The 16,950-nt window shown below is 42.2% G+C and overlaps 1 protein-coding gene across 4 annotated transcripts in view; it reads left to right on the top strand.

The window, feature by feature from the left end:
* The first annotated feature begins 5,517 nt into the window (after positions 1 to 5,517).
* The window catches only part of PTPRC (protein tyrosine phosphatase receptor type C), a 253,456-nt gene continuing 242,023 nt past the window's right edge, over positions 5,518 to 16,950 (top strand). For all 4 annotated transcript variants that reach the window (XM_073571743.1, XM_073571744.1, XM_073571745.1 and 1 more), the window contains exons 1-2: positions 5,518 to 5,612; positions 5,699 to 5,794. In XM_073571743.1, the coding sequence (XP_073427844.1) occupies positions 5,728 to 5,794 (67 nt within the window). In that variant the 5' untranslated portion in view covers positions 5,518 to 5,612; positions 5,699 to 5,727. The remainder of the gene's footprint in view (positions 5,613 to 5,698; positions 5,795 to 16,950) is intronic.

Here is a 16,950-nt window from a genome sequence, read left to right on the forward strand (position 1 = left end):
ATTTCTATCGTAAATTTATAAGTAGTTTTCTGGTATTGTTAAACCACTGACGGATTTGACCCAAAAGGGCGCCAATGTGGTGAATTGGCCTCCAGAGGCAGTCTCGGCATTTCAGGAGCTTAAGCGGAGATTCACTTCTGCTCCGGTTCTACGGCAACCTGATGTTTCACTCCCATTTCAGGTGGAGATAGATGCTTCTGAGATTGGTGCAGGAGCTGTTTTGTCTCAAAGAGATCCGGTAACCTCTAAGATGAATCCCTGTGCCTTCTATTCTCGAAAATTTTTCCCATCTGAACGTAACTATGACATGGGGAATCGGGAATTTTTGGCCACAAAGTGGGCATTTGAAGAGTGGAGACATTGGTTGGAGGGAGCTAGACATCAAGTTGTGGTCCTCACCGACCACAAGAATTTGATTTATCTTGAATCAGCCAAGTGCTTGAATTCTAGACAGGCTAGGTTGGCCTTGTTTTTCACGCATTTTAATTTTATGGTCTCTTTTCTTCCGGGCACTAAGAATGTTAAGGCGGACGCCCTTTCTAGGAGTTTCTTTGCAAATTCTCTTGATGTGACCGAGCCTACTACCATTCTAAATGAGAGTGTACGGTAGTTCTTTCCGCCATCTCACCCTATTTGAGACGTGCCCTGGAGGAATTTCAGGAAGACAAACCTGAACGATGCCCTATGGGAAAATTGTATGTCCCTGACCAGTGGAGGACAAGAGTAATGTCTGAAATTCATTGCTCCAAATTAGCTGGTCATCCAGGAATTTTTGGTACCAGAGATTTGGTGAATCGGTCTTTTTGGTGGCCTGCCTTATCTCGTGATGTCAGGAATTTTGTGCAGTCCTGTGGGACTTGTTCTCGGTTCAAGCTCTGCTCTCGTTCTAGTGGTTTGTTGATGCCCCTGCCGGTGCCCAGGAGGCCATGGACCCATATCTCAATGGATTTTATTTCTGATCTCCCTGTCTCTCAGAGAATGACTGTTTTCTGGGTGATCTGTGATAGATTTTCTAAGATGGTTGCTATCTTCTTCTGAGTTGGTGCCCTTGTTTTTACAACAGGTGGTTCGTTTGCACGGGATTCCTAAGAACATTGTGTCGGACAGAGGAGTCCAGTTTGTTTCCAGAGTTTGGAGAGCTTTTTTTTCCAAATGGGGAATTCAGTTGTCTTTCTCTTCTGCATTTCATCCTCTGACTAATGGGCAGACTGAGAGCACAAACCAGACTTTGGAATCCTATTTGAGATGTTTCATATCTGCTGATCAAGATGACTAGGTCTCATTTTTGACCTTGGCCGAATTTGCGCTAAATAATAGGGCTAGTTCTGCCACTTTGGTGCCTCTTTTTTTCTGTAACTTTGGGTTTCATCCTCGATTTTCTTTGGGGCAGGTGGAAGCTTCGGCCTGCCCAAGTGTGAATTCTGTGGTAGAGAGAATGCAGCAGATTTGGGACCAAGTAGTGGATAAGTTGTCCCAGTCTCAGGAAAAGGCCCAACGTTTTTCCAACCAGCATAGGACCATTGGTCCCCGGTTTAAAGTGGGTGATATGGTTTGGTTGTCCTCACAAAATATCCCTATGAAGGTTGCGTCTCCAAAATTCAAGCCAAGGTTCATTGGACCTTATAAGATTTTGGAAATCCTTAACCCCATTTCTTTCCATTTGGCTCTTCCAGTTACGTTTAAGATTCATAACATTTTTCATAAATCTTTGTTGAAAAGGTTTGTGGAGCCAGTAGTTCCCATGGCGGCGCCCCCTGAACCTCTATTGGTTAAGGGTCATTTTGAGTATGAGGTAGAGAAGATATTGGATTCTCGTCTGGCTAGACGGAGACTCCAGTACTTGGTCAAGTGGAAAGGTTATGGCCAGGAGGATAATTATTGGGTCTCTGCTTCTGACATTCATGCCGAGAGATTGGTTAGTGCTTTTCACCGGGCCCATCCTGATCGGCCTGGTGGCGTGGATGAGGGTTCGGTGACCCCTCCTCAAGGGAGGGTACTGTTGTGAACTATTTCGATTTGACTTCTGAGTCGGGGCTCCCTCTGGTGGTTACTGTGGGTAGTGGAGTCTGCCACCTGACGACGATTAGAAATCAGGGGTTACTGACTGGAGTATTTAAGTGAGCAGGCTTCCTTCAGTGGCTGCTGGTGATTAGTTTTCTTCCTGTGCATTCTGAAGTCTGCTGTCTCCCGCCTGATCCTGCATTTTTCAGTTAAGTTGTTCATTTGCTAATACTTTGCATCTGATCTGGTTTTGCCTCTTTCTGCTTTGCTGTGAGGGTACAGCATGCTCCCTGCTGGGGCAGTGCTGGACCCTGATCCATCTGTTACAACTTGTGTCAGTTTGTTCAGTCCCCTATTATATTAGTCTGTTCTTGCTCTGCTGCCAGTTCATACCAGAATGCTGATATAGTGGGTGAAAGGTCGGGAGACGTCACTGTTTTTTTGTACATCAGACATGTTGGATTTTTAGGGTTTTTGCGTGATTGCAGACAATGTCTTTCCTTTCCTATCCTATCTAGTCAATTTGGGCACCATCATTTGCTCAGTCTATTTTCTGCCTGTGTTTGTGTCTCATCTTGTCTCACCGACAATATATGTTTGGGGGCTATCTATTCCTTTGGGGTTCTACTCCGCGGCAGTTTAGAATTCACCTTTCTGGCTTTAGGCTTAGTTAGCTCTCCGGCTGTGCCTAGGCGTCTAGGGCATCATAGGTACGTCCCACGGCTACTGATAGCTGTGTTGTTAGGATTAGGGGTCTGCAATCCGCTAAGTTACCAACTTTTCTGGTTTTCTGGTGGCCTAGCCTATTCCTGCCATCCTCCTCGGTGGCCAGTTCGTAACACATATCATTAACTGACAACGTCAAACACTGCTTACACAAGAACCACAAGATAGATTTCTTCACCCCAGGTATCATTTTAATCAGTTTGAGGCTATGTGCCCACGTATGCAAAAAATTTCTGCTTCAAAACCGGACTCCTTTCCAGAAAATGTGCGTTTTTGATGCGTTTTTTTCTCGTGTCTTCTGACTCATAAGAAATAGCTAAAAATTAATGAGCATGCTGCTTTTTTTTACTGTGAAGCATTTTTTTCATGAAAAAAAGCACATCAATGTGCACAAGACGTGCGGAATTTATTTAAAATGAATGGGATGCATCTTGTATGCTTTTTTGAAGCATTTTGACCGGGACAAATGCGAAAAAATGCGAAAAAAACGCTTACGTGGGTACACAACCTAACACTACCAACCTGATAATGCCAGTAGTTTACTTGACAGAATCCTGCTGAGAGGTTCCCTTTAACAGCAATGGTTGAAGCTTAGCTCTGACCACTGCAGTTAGATACAGATGCCAGTTATGTAACCCATCAGACATCTACCATGTGTAAAAGCTGGCTGAGATCCTGAACCTTTCCACATATGGACCCCATCACAGATTTTGAAAAAAAAACAAACTCAACAAACCTTTAAATACTTTGTTTTACAAATTATGTGCTGATTTTCTGTTATATATCTAATATTACATACTTTCCTGTCGTGGGTTATCGGGCAGACATTTCTCTTATGACACGTCTGACCACATAGCGGAGATGATCTGTTCTCAAACTGCAGTACCTCTGTTTATGGAATGAGACCCTACAAACATAATCCCAAAACTAGTACAAAAACTGCAGTCAAAGTATTTAAACTTTAATTTTTCTGCAATTTTAGAAAATGTAAATTATGTTTTTAAAGCAATAGTGTTAAATTCTCCATGTGTCAATCTTGCAGTTATTTTTTACATTGATCTACTGTATATGGTTGCTGATTGCTTTTTATATGAGGCTATGTTTGAATTTCCATTTATTTAACACTGTACAAACCTTTGCCAAGTTTAGCATTAATCGAAAAATACTGGTTCACCATTGCCATTCACACTCTCAAAATATGCAAAAATGCTAAATGGATCCTCTTTGTCTTTATTTTAACAAAATTATTGATGAATAGCTCATATTAAGCTATTTTTTCAACTTTTAATTCATACTTTTACATCCAATTTTTGGTGACTTTAACCCAGGTGCGGTTTGCCAGAAGGTATTGTATTATCCTTGAACGCCACTAATTCTTACCAGGCCCATTTTACAACCTTTATATTCTGTTACATTACAACATTGTGAAATAATTATTCCTGTACAGCATAGCTGTTTTTGGTAAAAAGGAGAGCACTTATCACTTATCAGCTTACAGTATCTGTACTACATACATGGCATGTACTAGTACATTACCATTTACCCCACTGGAGGTAAGTTTGACTTAGCTTTAAGAATTTCGGACAATTTCTACTATATAATTCTAATTCTGTCTGTCTGTAACGGAAATCCTGCATCGCTGATTGGTCGCACCCGGCTGGCTGCGATCAATCAGCGACAGGCGCAGTTCGTCCGCGAATTGGCGCGGCATTCAAACAACGCACGCCACAACTACCGTTGGGAGATCTGTGGCGCTAGCCGCTGATCTCCCGACGGTTGACGCGGGTCATCTCCTGCCGCACGGAGTTCAGCGGCGACGCAGCCGGGAGATGACCGCAGCGCAGCACTCAATGTGCAGATGGTACCCAGGGTCCGGAGGAGAGGAGACTCTCCTCCAGGTCCTGGGTACCATAAACCTGTAAAAACTAGAATTAAAATAAAAAATAGTGATATACTCACCTTCCGACGGCCTCCAGACTCTTTCCCTCCTCTCACCACGCGCCCGGCATCTTTCAGTCCCAGTAATGCTTTGCGCGAAAGATCGCTGATGACGTCACGCTCTCGCGAGAGTGATGTAATCTCCGGTCCTTCGCTCTAAGCATTACTGGGACTGAAAGATGCAGGGTCCTGGAGAGGAGATCGGGGGCCGTCGGAAGGTGAGAATAACCTTTTTTTAAATTATTTTTTACATTCTACCTTTTACTATTGATGCTGCATAAAGTTGATCACAATTGTCAAACACTATGCTTGACAAGTGTGACCAACCTGTCAATCACATTCCAAGCGATGCTTCAAATCGCTTGGAATGCGCTTGAATTCCGCACGCGAAAATCGTGTGAAAAACGCATGTTTTCCGTGGGAAAACGCATGCGAATTCGCATGCGTTTTTCCCGAGGCGGGAGTTGCGGAAATGCTGCGGAAATTTCCGCAGCATTTCTGCAACGTGGGTACTTAGCCTCAGTGTGACACACAGCAGCGACCAGGCCCCCCGCTGTGAGATCACTGATCGTGGTAGATCGTCCTAGACCATCTTTTGGACATCGGTCTCCCACTGGCCATATTTTAGAATACCCAATGCGTTAGAATCAGGCCACCATCTAGTTGAAAATAAATGCTAAGTGACCTTTTTACGGTCCCACATAAAGACCCTGCTCTGTACATTCATTACTACGGTGGACAGTGTGGCCAGGCTACTTGAACTTATTTTCTGACATACTCATAGTAAATAATTTGCTAAGGAAATGACAACGCGGTTTATAAACCAACTTCCTGGAAGCTTTGAAGAAGTAGGTAGGATGAAACTAAGCTCTGGTCTGAGGGTTTCATTGCTTGGTGCACTTACAGAACTAAGTCACGGAGGAAGCTGCAAGAGGATTGATAACAAGGTATTACCATGCACGAAAATGCTACTTCTCTAAGTCAATTCTGAAAAGATATTAACCTGATGCTAACTGGATCACAATTATTGTAGGAAACGGGGCACAAGGAGCCTTCATCACCATGAATTTGTATCTAAAACTGATACTACTTGGATTTCTTCTATGGGATGAAAATAATTTTACCCTAGGTAAGTGCAAAACTATAATGAACCTTTGGGTGTTTGTATTGCAAAAGCAGGGGATATATTTTATTTTAATAATATTGATCATAAAGTGAATTAACTTGTAATATTGCGTATTGCGTTGGCTACGGTGACTAATTTATCATGTAGTTTGCGTTTTTTTCATTTGTGAGTTTTATAGGAAATATTAAATCCAAATTAGATCTAAAATAAAATCTTATAATTCTAACATTATCAGTGATTTCTATAGTAATGTACTATTGTGATGTTTTGCAAAAGGGTCAAATATGCTGAGGCTTGAACTTGTTGCTAGAATTGCCCTTTATAACATAGGGCCCAATTTTCTTCATAATATTGATAATTGCTCATTATGTATTTGAGTGTGTTTCTTTATACATATCTTATATGTCCATAAAATAATTCCACGGATGTTTTACATCAGAAGACTTCCTTATGTACAACTCACCCTTACAATAATTGTATCGGTGTGGATGTGCAAACAAACACACGCATTATTTTTCAGGTGGTCTCCAATGTTTTAGTATTCATATATATAAAATTATTAGACTTAAAATATAGGTTAAGTATCCAGAAGGACTGATCGATTTATGTATTAATCACTCTTACTCCTGGTATTGTCTGGGTCTTTTTCTAGTTTTCTGTAGTTACTTATTTAAAATGTAGCATCCAGATCAGTTCTGTAGAGATTATGAATTTCCTCTCATGCAGTTTTATTCTATGGGTTTTCACATGATTTATGGTTTGCTCTTTACATAAACTTTGAAGAGTCGAAAACATTTAGGGACAATATTTTTTGTTTTGCTTTGCTGATATTTTGGATTGCCTTCAAAACTGTATCAAAAATTATCTTGGCTTTTAAAGATTTTTTTATATTTTTTAACAAATAAAAGGCATAGAAGCTCAAAATGGCTAAAATCTGTATAAATGAGCCCAAAATGACAGCCTTTACATTTTCTAGTCAGAAAATTGTCATAGTTCTAGTTATGTGTTGCGAGGATGCAAACACCAGTCCTCACCTTTAATTACTATTTATATCTGTATTCCTCATAGATAAAGCTGGTGGAGTACAATGCTCCATGCAAATGACTGATTTTTGATTAATGGTTAATAATTGAAACCTGCAGATCTAACCAGTAAACATGAAATGATAAATGGTCAACATAAAAACAAGACATATGCGACTTTTAGCATTGGTAGTACTCAAGCCAATAGGCAACTATCTTCCAGTCAGATTTTGATTAAATTTTAATTTTAATTTCATAAATCAATAATACACATGAGAAATAAACAAATAAGGGTGGTTTCACATTAGCGTTTAAGGTCGCAGCGTCGGCCTGCGCACGGTCGCAGCTAAGCCCCGCCTCTGCCACGCCTCCACTGGTAGCTCCGCCTACAGGCGCATGACGCTGCATGCGTCCTGCGTCTCCTATCTTTAGCACTGGGGACACAGGCCATGCGCAGGTATGCGTTTGGCGGCGCGTGTGTCCTTTTGACGGTGCGCTGAGCGCACCAAATTGCAGCAGGTTGCGTTTGGTGCTGGTCGGCGCACCCATCAAAAGGACGCATGCGCCGCCAAATGCATACCTGTCCACGGCCTGCGTCCCCAGTGCTAAAGATAGGGGACGCACGACGCATGCAGCGTCATGCGCCCGTAGGCAGAGCTACCGGTGGAGGCACGGCAGGGGGCGGGGCTTAGTGGCGGCCATGCGCAGGCCAACGCTGCGGCCTTAAACGCTAATGTGAAACCACCCTAAGAAAGTTTGTAATATATCTTATCAGAAAAACCTGCTTCTTTCTCAGGATTGATCATTCACTCTCAAAATTCTCAATTCACAGTTAAAATCTGTATTCAGTGAAGATATATTGTTACATTGCTGATGTAGCAGATGACATTTGGAGCTGATAAGTTTCTATGCAGGTGGGAGGAGGGATAAGGAGGGAGGAGCTATGTATCTAGCTCCTCCTCCTCTCTTCTCTCCCCTCTACATAGATTGTTACATTACTGAGATAGGAGATGGCAGTGGGTAGCGAAAAAAGTCTGTCTTCACTGAATACAGATTTTGGCTGTGAATTGAGAGTTTTCAGAATGAATGCTCAGTCTTGAAGGAGAAAGAACTATTTTTGTATCGCATACAATTATTGATAATTATGAATTATATTATTCTGTGATCTTGTACCATTTTTTAATCCTGAAACTCTCAATATAAGTTATATTTTATATTTAAAATTTTTTTTGGGACTTTCAGTCATTTTTTTTGTCTCTCTGCTTTGAAGGAGAAAGAAGCAGATTTCTCTGATCAAATAAATTACAAAATTGCTTATCTTGAAATGTACCATTGATTTAATAAAGAAAAATTAAAAAGATGGTTACTCTTTAGTGCATCATAAATGTAACAGAGTATCAAACCAGAAGGCCAGAAGTGCTCTCTACTAAACAATCAAAGGATTATATTAGGTGTCTAAGTAGAGCTTATTTCTGTGCCTTGTAAATTGGCCTCTTGTGCCAGATAAAAAAGCTCGCCTAGAAACTTTGGCACAAGTAAAACATTTTCACCCATTGCATCATGGGCTCCACAGCTCTGTACAGGACGGACTAGAATTCCCTGTACAATCTTAACATGCTTACATGCCACTCAGTTTCCCCCAAGAACGACAATTTTGTAATTTACAATAATTTAGTCTACAATGAAAAGAACGTCTGTTTAGTAGGCATGCATTCCACAGGCTAGAACCGGATGAACATATGGATACATATACATACATATTCAACTTCTTCATTGTTTTATATATGTTTTAAAAAATTAAAACTCATTCTCCACACTCCATACTAAAATGACATTCAAAGACAGAATTAGGCAACTGGGTGTAATGACATCCTACTTCTGAGTAAATGGCTTGATTTTGTAATCAAAATTCCTCAACAAGTGTCTTTAAATCAACTGTTTGTCCACTTCCCCTAAGAAATCTAAGGGCATGAGGATTATGAATAAATTATAGTAAAATAACAAAGCTGCTAAGCCCTATTCAGACTGTCTGTCTGGTGCAGTTTTTGACTTATTTTTTACATCCCTCAAAAAAAATAAAAATACTAGTGAAAAGTCTTATCTATTCTTTCATTCTCGGTTTCCTTCTTATTATGAACTAGCTGAAGAGCCAGGCGCTGCCCGGGCATAGTAACTAACTACAGTTAGTTATAACAAATTCTAATGATTATATATATATATATATATATATATATATAAAGCTGAGTGTAGAGCCCCGCCCATTCCACATAGCCACATTCACTATAATATCCCACATTATCCCGTCAGCCAGAGCCACTAGACTACTATCCCTAATATCCCACATCATCCCATCAGCCAGAGCCACTGGACAACTACCACTAATATCCCACATCATCCCATCAGCCATAGCTACCAGACTACTACCCCTAATATCCCACATCATCCCATCAGCCAGAGCCACTGGACTACTACTCCTAATATCCCACATCATCCCATCAGCCAGAGCCACTGGACAACTACCACTAATATCCCACATCATCCCGTCAGCCTGGAGTCAGAACCAGAGCGCTGAGTTGAACGGTCCTAACTTCCATACTGGGGATCCCTTTAAGAGAGGCTTTGCGTCAGAACCAGAGCGCTGAGTGGATTTGCCCTGACTTCCATATCAATGATCCCTTTAATAAAAGCCTGGGGTGAGAATCAGAGCGCTGAGGGATTTACCCCAACTTCCATACCGGAGATCCCTTTAAGAGAGTCCTGGGGTCAGTACCAAAGCGCAGAGTGGATTTTCCCTCACTTCCGTACTGAGGATCCCTTTAAGAGGGGACTGGGGCAGAACAAGAGCACTGAGTGGATTTGCCCTAACTTCCATACCGGGGATCCCTTTAAGAGAGCCTGGGATCAGAACCAGAGCGCTGAGTGGATTTGCCCTGAATTGCATTCCAATGATCCCTTTAATAGAACCCTGGGGTCAGAATTAGAGCGCCAAGGGATTTGCCCTAACTTCCATACAGGAGATCCCTTTAAGAGAGCCTGGGGTCAGTACCAAAGCATGTTAAGGCAATTGCCCTGACTTCCATACCGGGGGTCAGAATTAAAGCGTTGGATGGATTTACCCTGATTTCCATCCCAGAGATCCCTTTAAGAAGGGCCTGGGGTCAGTACCCAAGCACAGAGTGGATTTGCCCTAAATTCCATACCAATGATCCCTTTTAGAGACCCTGGGGTCAGAACCACAGAGCTAAGTGGAACTGTCCTAACTTCCATACCGAGGATCCCTTTAAGAGAGGCCTGGTGTCAAAACCAAAGCGCTGGATGGATTTGCTCTGACTTCCATACCCATGATCCCTTTAAGAGGGAAGATGTGCCTAAGGGATGGAGGATGTGTGATGGGTATATGGGCACGGGAGGGGGGATTCATTTCTGTCATGTGCTCTCTGCTCCTTTCAGGGGAGCAGACAATGGCTGGAAGCTTATGTTCCCAGGGATGCTAGATTTCTCCCACCATGTCAGTGTCTGCTGAGGTGTTGTCAAGTGGGAAAACTGTTGGTCATAGCAACCAATCACAGCTCAGCTTCTTTTAACCAGCTCTGGTGAAATGAGAGATGCTTAGTGATTGTTTGCAAGGAAAACTGTTGCTCATAGCAACCAATCACAGCTCAGCTTCTTTTGAACAGCTCTGGTGAAATGAAAGATGCTTTGTGATTGGTTGGTGATACACACAACACATTCATTTTTATATATAGAGATTGGCTAAAACAGAGACATGAGCAAGTGAATTCTTGGGATCCTTGTCCAGTGGCCGTGTCAGTATTCCGTGGATGGTGTATGGGAGTACTACAAACCACTCCTCCTTGCTGGTGCCCCGAATCCTCCTCTGATTTGTATATAGGCCTGGAGCAATGTCATTGTTGCAACATGATGAGCACATGATGTCGCGCTGGACGTACAAATCAGAAGAGGCACCAGGGATGCCAGCAGGAAGGAGGAACCTCCCAGAACTCCTGACCAGAGGCCACAGAATACTAATGTGGTCTTTGGAACAAGTGTTTGCAATTTGTTTTAATCATCTTTACTATAAGTACAACATTTAATCTTTGGTTAGGAATAATCTAGTCTTAATGAAAATATTGTTTAGTTGCTGTCCAGTTTCAGAGTGTGAAGGTTATTAGTTGCAAGCATTTACCGTAATTCTATATGTGTTCTTACTGTAAGGGAACCTTTTTTCTGCCAAGGGGCATTTGGATATTTATACCATCCTTCTGGGGCCGTACGAAATTATCAACTTGAAAATTACACTGCTACATTTGGTCAAACATTTAATTAGCTTGCCCCTAATGTGATGGTTGGAGCTTCTTCTCTTTGGAGTGGTGCTGATGTTAGGTGGTATTTGTGAAGTTGCTACTGGTAGCTGCTTTCCAGGTTTACAACAGACTGGAGCGCAGGTGACTCTTTTTGATAAGTTTTGTAATGAACAGCTCACAACAGTAAGCTGAACCCAATACAGATGTATATTATGCTGCAGGTCTTCTCACAGTGGGAAATCCATCACTGCTCACATTACATTTATAGAGCTAAAGCACTGAGAAATCTGAAGCATACAATACACAGGAGACAGCGACACTGTTGTATATTTGTATATACATCACATAAGTGACACCGAGGCTGCTGTATATACATCACAAGAGATAACATGAGTCATGGCCCTATAGAATACACATTACGGGAGACATGGACCTGTGGCATAGTCATCACTAGAGACTTGTGTATGGAGCCTACACATCGCAGGATATACAAAAAAGTTGCATTCTATCGTGCTAAAGCATGTCAATGTGAAATATATGAAATATGAATAGCAATACTGCTTCTGAGCACTAGGAAAGAAAATGAGACGCTTTGCACATAAATTGGCCAATTCATGCATGCCTAGTAGCCAACGTCAAGGTAGTCTCAAAAACTGATGAGTCCCTACATATCTAATATGATTACCTGTCTTGTGCTGAAATCTGAATTCCTAGGTAAATGTGGTTACCTCTCTCAGTAAAACATAGTTTAAACATAGAATCATAAAAGGGCTAAGTTAGTCTAGGTTTGTCCTCCACCCCTTGGAATGATAGGTAGACCAATCACTTCATTACGCATGCCATCTTATATGCTCTTTGTGCCTTCTCCTTGGATGGTTATTTGTCTGTGGCCGTGGTACCATATTGGTTATGTGACATACAGTATATCACTTTCTCTTTTGGTTAGATGTAGTTGTATTCTACCATGCATATAGTCACACTAAAGTGCCTTTATCCCACTGATTGCTGCCAATCTTCATTATTTTGGAAATATTTTAACTTTTGTAAAATAAAAGTAAGATTTTAGCAGATTTTTAATAAAGTCTAAAAATTAACAAACAATATTTTTCTCCATTTAACAAAAATGTACCAAAAACAGTAGCCCTGGTAATAAAAAATTTGTAAAAGGAACCTTTCGGTTATTAGCCTGAGTAAAAAAAAATATTGTTATTTTGATTTATTTTAAAAGCACCATTGATTCCATGGTGCTCTACATGAGATCGTGTTACTTACAAAATGCAAAGATAAATTACAGAGTACAAACTAACGACAGACTGGTACAGAAAAGAGAGGACCCTGCCCTTGCGGACTTACATTCCAGTGGTGGTGAGGTGGCAGTGGGGTCAGTGCATGGTGTAAGTTTTCTTGGAGAGATGGGTTTTCAAGTTCCACCTGAAAGTTCCCAATGTAACGAAAATTGGACGTGTTGGGGCACAGGATTCTAGAGGATAGGTGATTGGGTGAGAAGTGTTTAAGTGTGGAGGAGAGAAGGAGGTCTTTAGAGGATCAGAGGTTATGCCTTGGAACATATTAGGAGATTAGTTCAGAGATATATGGAGGAGACAGATTATGGATGGCTTTGAAGGTTAATGTCTGTAGTTTCAACTGCATTGGGGAATTGGGAGCCCTAGAAAGGATTTACAGAGGGGAGACGCAAAGGAGTAACGAGGAGAAAGGTGGACTAGTTGGGCAGCAAAGTTAAGGACAGACCTGAAAGCTGTGAGAGTGTTAGCTGGGAGGCTACAGAGGAGGATATTGCAGTAGTCAAGGTGGGAGATGATGAGGGCATGCACTAACATTTTAGTAGATTCAGGGTTAAGGATCGATCCTGGAAATATTTTTGAGTTGGAGGCGGCAGGAGGTGGCGAGAGTTTGGATGTGTGCTTTGAAGGACAAGGAAGAGTTGGGGGTTTCCCCAAGGCAGCGAACTTCTGGTAAAGGGGAATCGTGATGTAATTCTTGTGATAGATCAGGTAGTGGGATTAGGTAAAAATCAATTAAAGAAGCAAACCAGCATTTTTTTTGCACATACAGTGTTTATGCTCCATCAATATTATCACTGTTTAATTGATTTAATTCCACCTCAGATTTATCTACCTATACCTCCTCTTAATTATGGAATATTTTGGCGTGATCCTTTGTCTGACAACTTGTCAGGTACAGGCACTAATGCAGGGGTCTCAAACTCGGCAGAGTAAATGGGCCGCACATAAAAAAAAATTTAAGCTGGCGGGCCGCATTCCTTTCAAACTTAATACAGTCATAATTGATAGCGGTATTTAAGGGGTTAAACGGCCGCGATCGGTGCTAATACCGATCGTGGCCATTTAAATAGGTTGTCAGCTGCGATGTACAGCTTACCTCACCAGATGATAGTGTTGGCTCTGCATGTGAGACGGCGCTATCATCTCGCTGTACACGCACTGCCACAGTCACCTGCAAAATCCAGCAATGGATGGGAAAGTCACACCTCCACTCTCTGCGTGCTGGCGTGATGTCATTACACAGCACCAGAGGGATGTCATCACGCAGGGCCACAGCCACTACGGAGTGGCGCACTACTCTCTTCTAGCGTGAGCAGTGGCGTAACTACAAAGTTATGGGCCCTGGTGTGAACTTTCAAATGGGGCCCCCCATGCCAAAATACATGCACATCTCTACTCAGCACACCTCGTATACGCACGGCTCCACTCCGCACACCTCGTACACACGTGGCTCCGCACACCTCGTACATGCGCTGCTCCGCTCCGTACACTTCATACACACACGGCTCCGCTCTGTACACCTTGTACACACACAGCTCCGCACCGTACACCTCATACACACAGCTCCGCTCCCAACACTTCGTACACACACGGCTCTGCTCCCTACACCTTGGTCTTCATACACACACGGCTCCGCTCCGCTCCGTACACCTCATACACACACGGCTCCGCTCCGTACACCTCGTACACACAGCTCTGCTACATCCACACTCTAAACCCCACCTGACTACAGACATAAACTTAGCCGCATCCAGCACCATGGCAACCAGCACAGACAGCAGTGTCCTGCATACACCTGTGACCCCCTGACTCCTCCCTTTCCTGTGACCTCATCCCAGGTCCTGTGCGCACAGAGCAACCATCCACAATCCTGAATGTGCGCCTTCCCCCTTCTACCTGCCTCAGGGGGTGAGACATGTGGTGCACGGTGGGCTGCAGATGACTGCCTCAGGGGCCGCATGCGGCCCGCGTGTTTGAGACCTCTGCACTAATGTGAAGACAGGATGTCAGTTTGTGACTTGCAGTGAATTACAGGACGACATCTTCATCTATCAAATTCCTCCTCACATCTCTCATACTCCTCACCTTTCCACCCAGCTCCATCCTCTCTGCCCCTGGATATGCCCTCCCATATGTGGCTAAGATATGAGTAAAGACTTATGAAATTGTCTAGAAAAAAAAATGTCTGTGCTGCTCATAGCAACCAAACATGATTATTTAATTAATATATTCTGCTTCTTAATCTATTTGGTATGTTGTGTATAGGCCTCAAGTAGTCCCTACCTTGACCTGCTCTCCTTCTATGAGATTATATACTGTATATACATATATACACATATATGTTATGTTTGATACCAATGTATGCTTGATCCCAAAATGTTTGATATTTCTATACTCAATGTATAAGTTGAGATTATGTTAGTTTTGGTCACATTTAATGGTAAGTGACAGCGCAGATTCCCTATAAACCATTCCTTTTGTTGTAACTGGTGTAATCCCTGTATTATTCTCCGTGTGGACATTGTCCATCCAGTGACTGCCCCTCTAGTGCAAGTCTCTCTGCTTCTCTGTCACTTTTCTCTTTATTTTGACATAAAAAAAACTCAGAAAACTTTCATTCTTCTTTCTCCACTTCCATCACAAGCGATGATTGTCTCCTCCACCGTAAAGACTGATAGATGTGACTGTGTTCTATTGATGTGGCACTGCCAGCATCAACTCAACTTTCGACGGTAGAAAGGGCCTTTTTATTTTAGGTTAAAAACCCTAAGGCCTTTTACCTCTCAAATGTGATTTTCAAGCAGTACGACAGTTCTGAAACAAGGTGGCCTCTTCAATTTCACGCTCATGTCTGGAATCCCTTCTGATGTTTAACCCTTGATTTGCTAGAGAAACCTAGAGCAGATTAAAGCACCTTACATCTGATCTAGCTATAAAGTTACTTGTTTTGTGCATTTTCTAAGATTTTTTAACTTGATCTGATTAGCAGTACAGTGTGACAAAGTCTGTTCACTTTTAACTATTAACACCCACATTTCTGCAACACTTCACCCCCAGCTTCCTGTCATGTCACAATGACCTTGTTCTGCTAAAAACATCACATGCTGAATTACAAACTATATATATATATATATATATATATATATATATATATATATACACACACTGAATTATTACCCTAAGATAAGACAATTACATCCATTTGCTAGGTGGAAAGATACTAAATCTTGAATAGAGTAAGGGATGACATTGTCTTTGAGCCTGGCAGAAAGAAAGAAATAATCCTTCCTTGTACAGTAAGCTTTTTCTAGCAGGCTTATGAACAAGCCTGCACTACACCATTCAACATGAGGTTCAGCATACCTGCTCTCCAGAGTCTTAGCACAAGTTTTGCATATGTGAATACGTACCTGTTATAGTCTATGGGACATTTTACACAGAGACAGGTGAATAGATCCCCCCCAAAAAATAAATAAAAAGTACACCGAATGGATTACATCATTAATGGATGTGATTAATGTATCACAAGGGTGTTACGTCCTCCTACAAAACCCGGAGTTAGGTGGTCATGTCGGGTAATGAATCAAAGCTCTTTTTTAAAGATGGTGTGATTTGTATCCCATATTAAATGGATTTTGTTTCCTCTGGTGCTGAAGAGGTTAACAACCCTTTCTGTGCTGGTGAAAACATGCAGCTCCATTTCAGCTACTTCAGATCTGGACATTAACTCTTCCTAGATAAGTTGGTCCAACTTTCTTGTCCTTGCCGGTGAAAGATTTGTGTTCCTGTGCTGTGTGCTAAACCTAAATGGTTGGAGTAGAGTTGTTGTAGTAGTGATTTTTGGTTTGCTGTATTACTTGTGTGTTTATCTCCTGGTCCCCGATCCCATTTAGTTTATTCCTCCCGGTCCCTATCCTCCTCCCTATTGTTGGTTAGTGCTTTTGTATGATAGAGGTTTTCTGTTATTCCTGTTTTGTTTTTGTGCCTTGTTTACCTTACATTTCTGTCCAATTCCTCATGGGCTGGAGGAAGGGACAGATTAGGGTTAAACAAGGGCATAGCAAGGTCATAGACCTTGGCTTCTCTACTTTCAAATGTACCCCTAGGACAGGGATAGCTATGGTCCCAGTTCCAGGGACAGTTTGAGGCCCCCTTCCTTACCGAAGACCGTGATACTATGTGGCATCTGTATACTGCCTGTCATGATCCAGACCTGGGTTGGAGATTTCCCTTTTTCCCGGTCTGGGTATGTAGGGGTTATCCTTTCTTAGCCTCAGTCTGGGTTCAGGTTTGCTATTTTTCACCTCTGCTTCCTGCAGGCAATGTCGGTTATAGTTCCTGTCTAGGGCTGCTGTAGCTGACTCTGATTGCTCTGATTGGTCCAAATATATTTGCTATCTGAACCCGTGTGTCTGTTTTCCTCTATTCCCGTCCTGACTCAGTGTTTCCCTTTAGTGTGCTGACTCCCTGGTTTTGACTTGGCTTGCATCCTGACCTGCTTCTGTCTTTTGTCTTTGTCTTATCCGCTT

Source organism: Dendrobates tinctorius, unplaced genomic scaffold (genome assembly GCF_039654945.1).
Source record: "Dendrobates tinctorius isolate UK_male_01 unplaced genomic scaffold, ASM3965494v1 ptg000029l, whole genome shotgun sequence".
NCBI classification, from domain to species: Eukaryota; Metazoa; Chordata; class Amphibia; order Anura; family Dendrobatidae; genus Dendrobates; species Dendrobates tinctorius.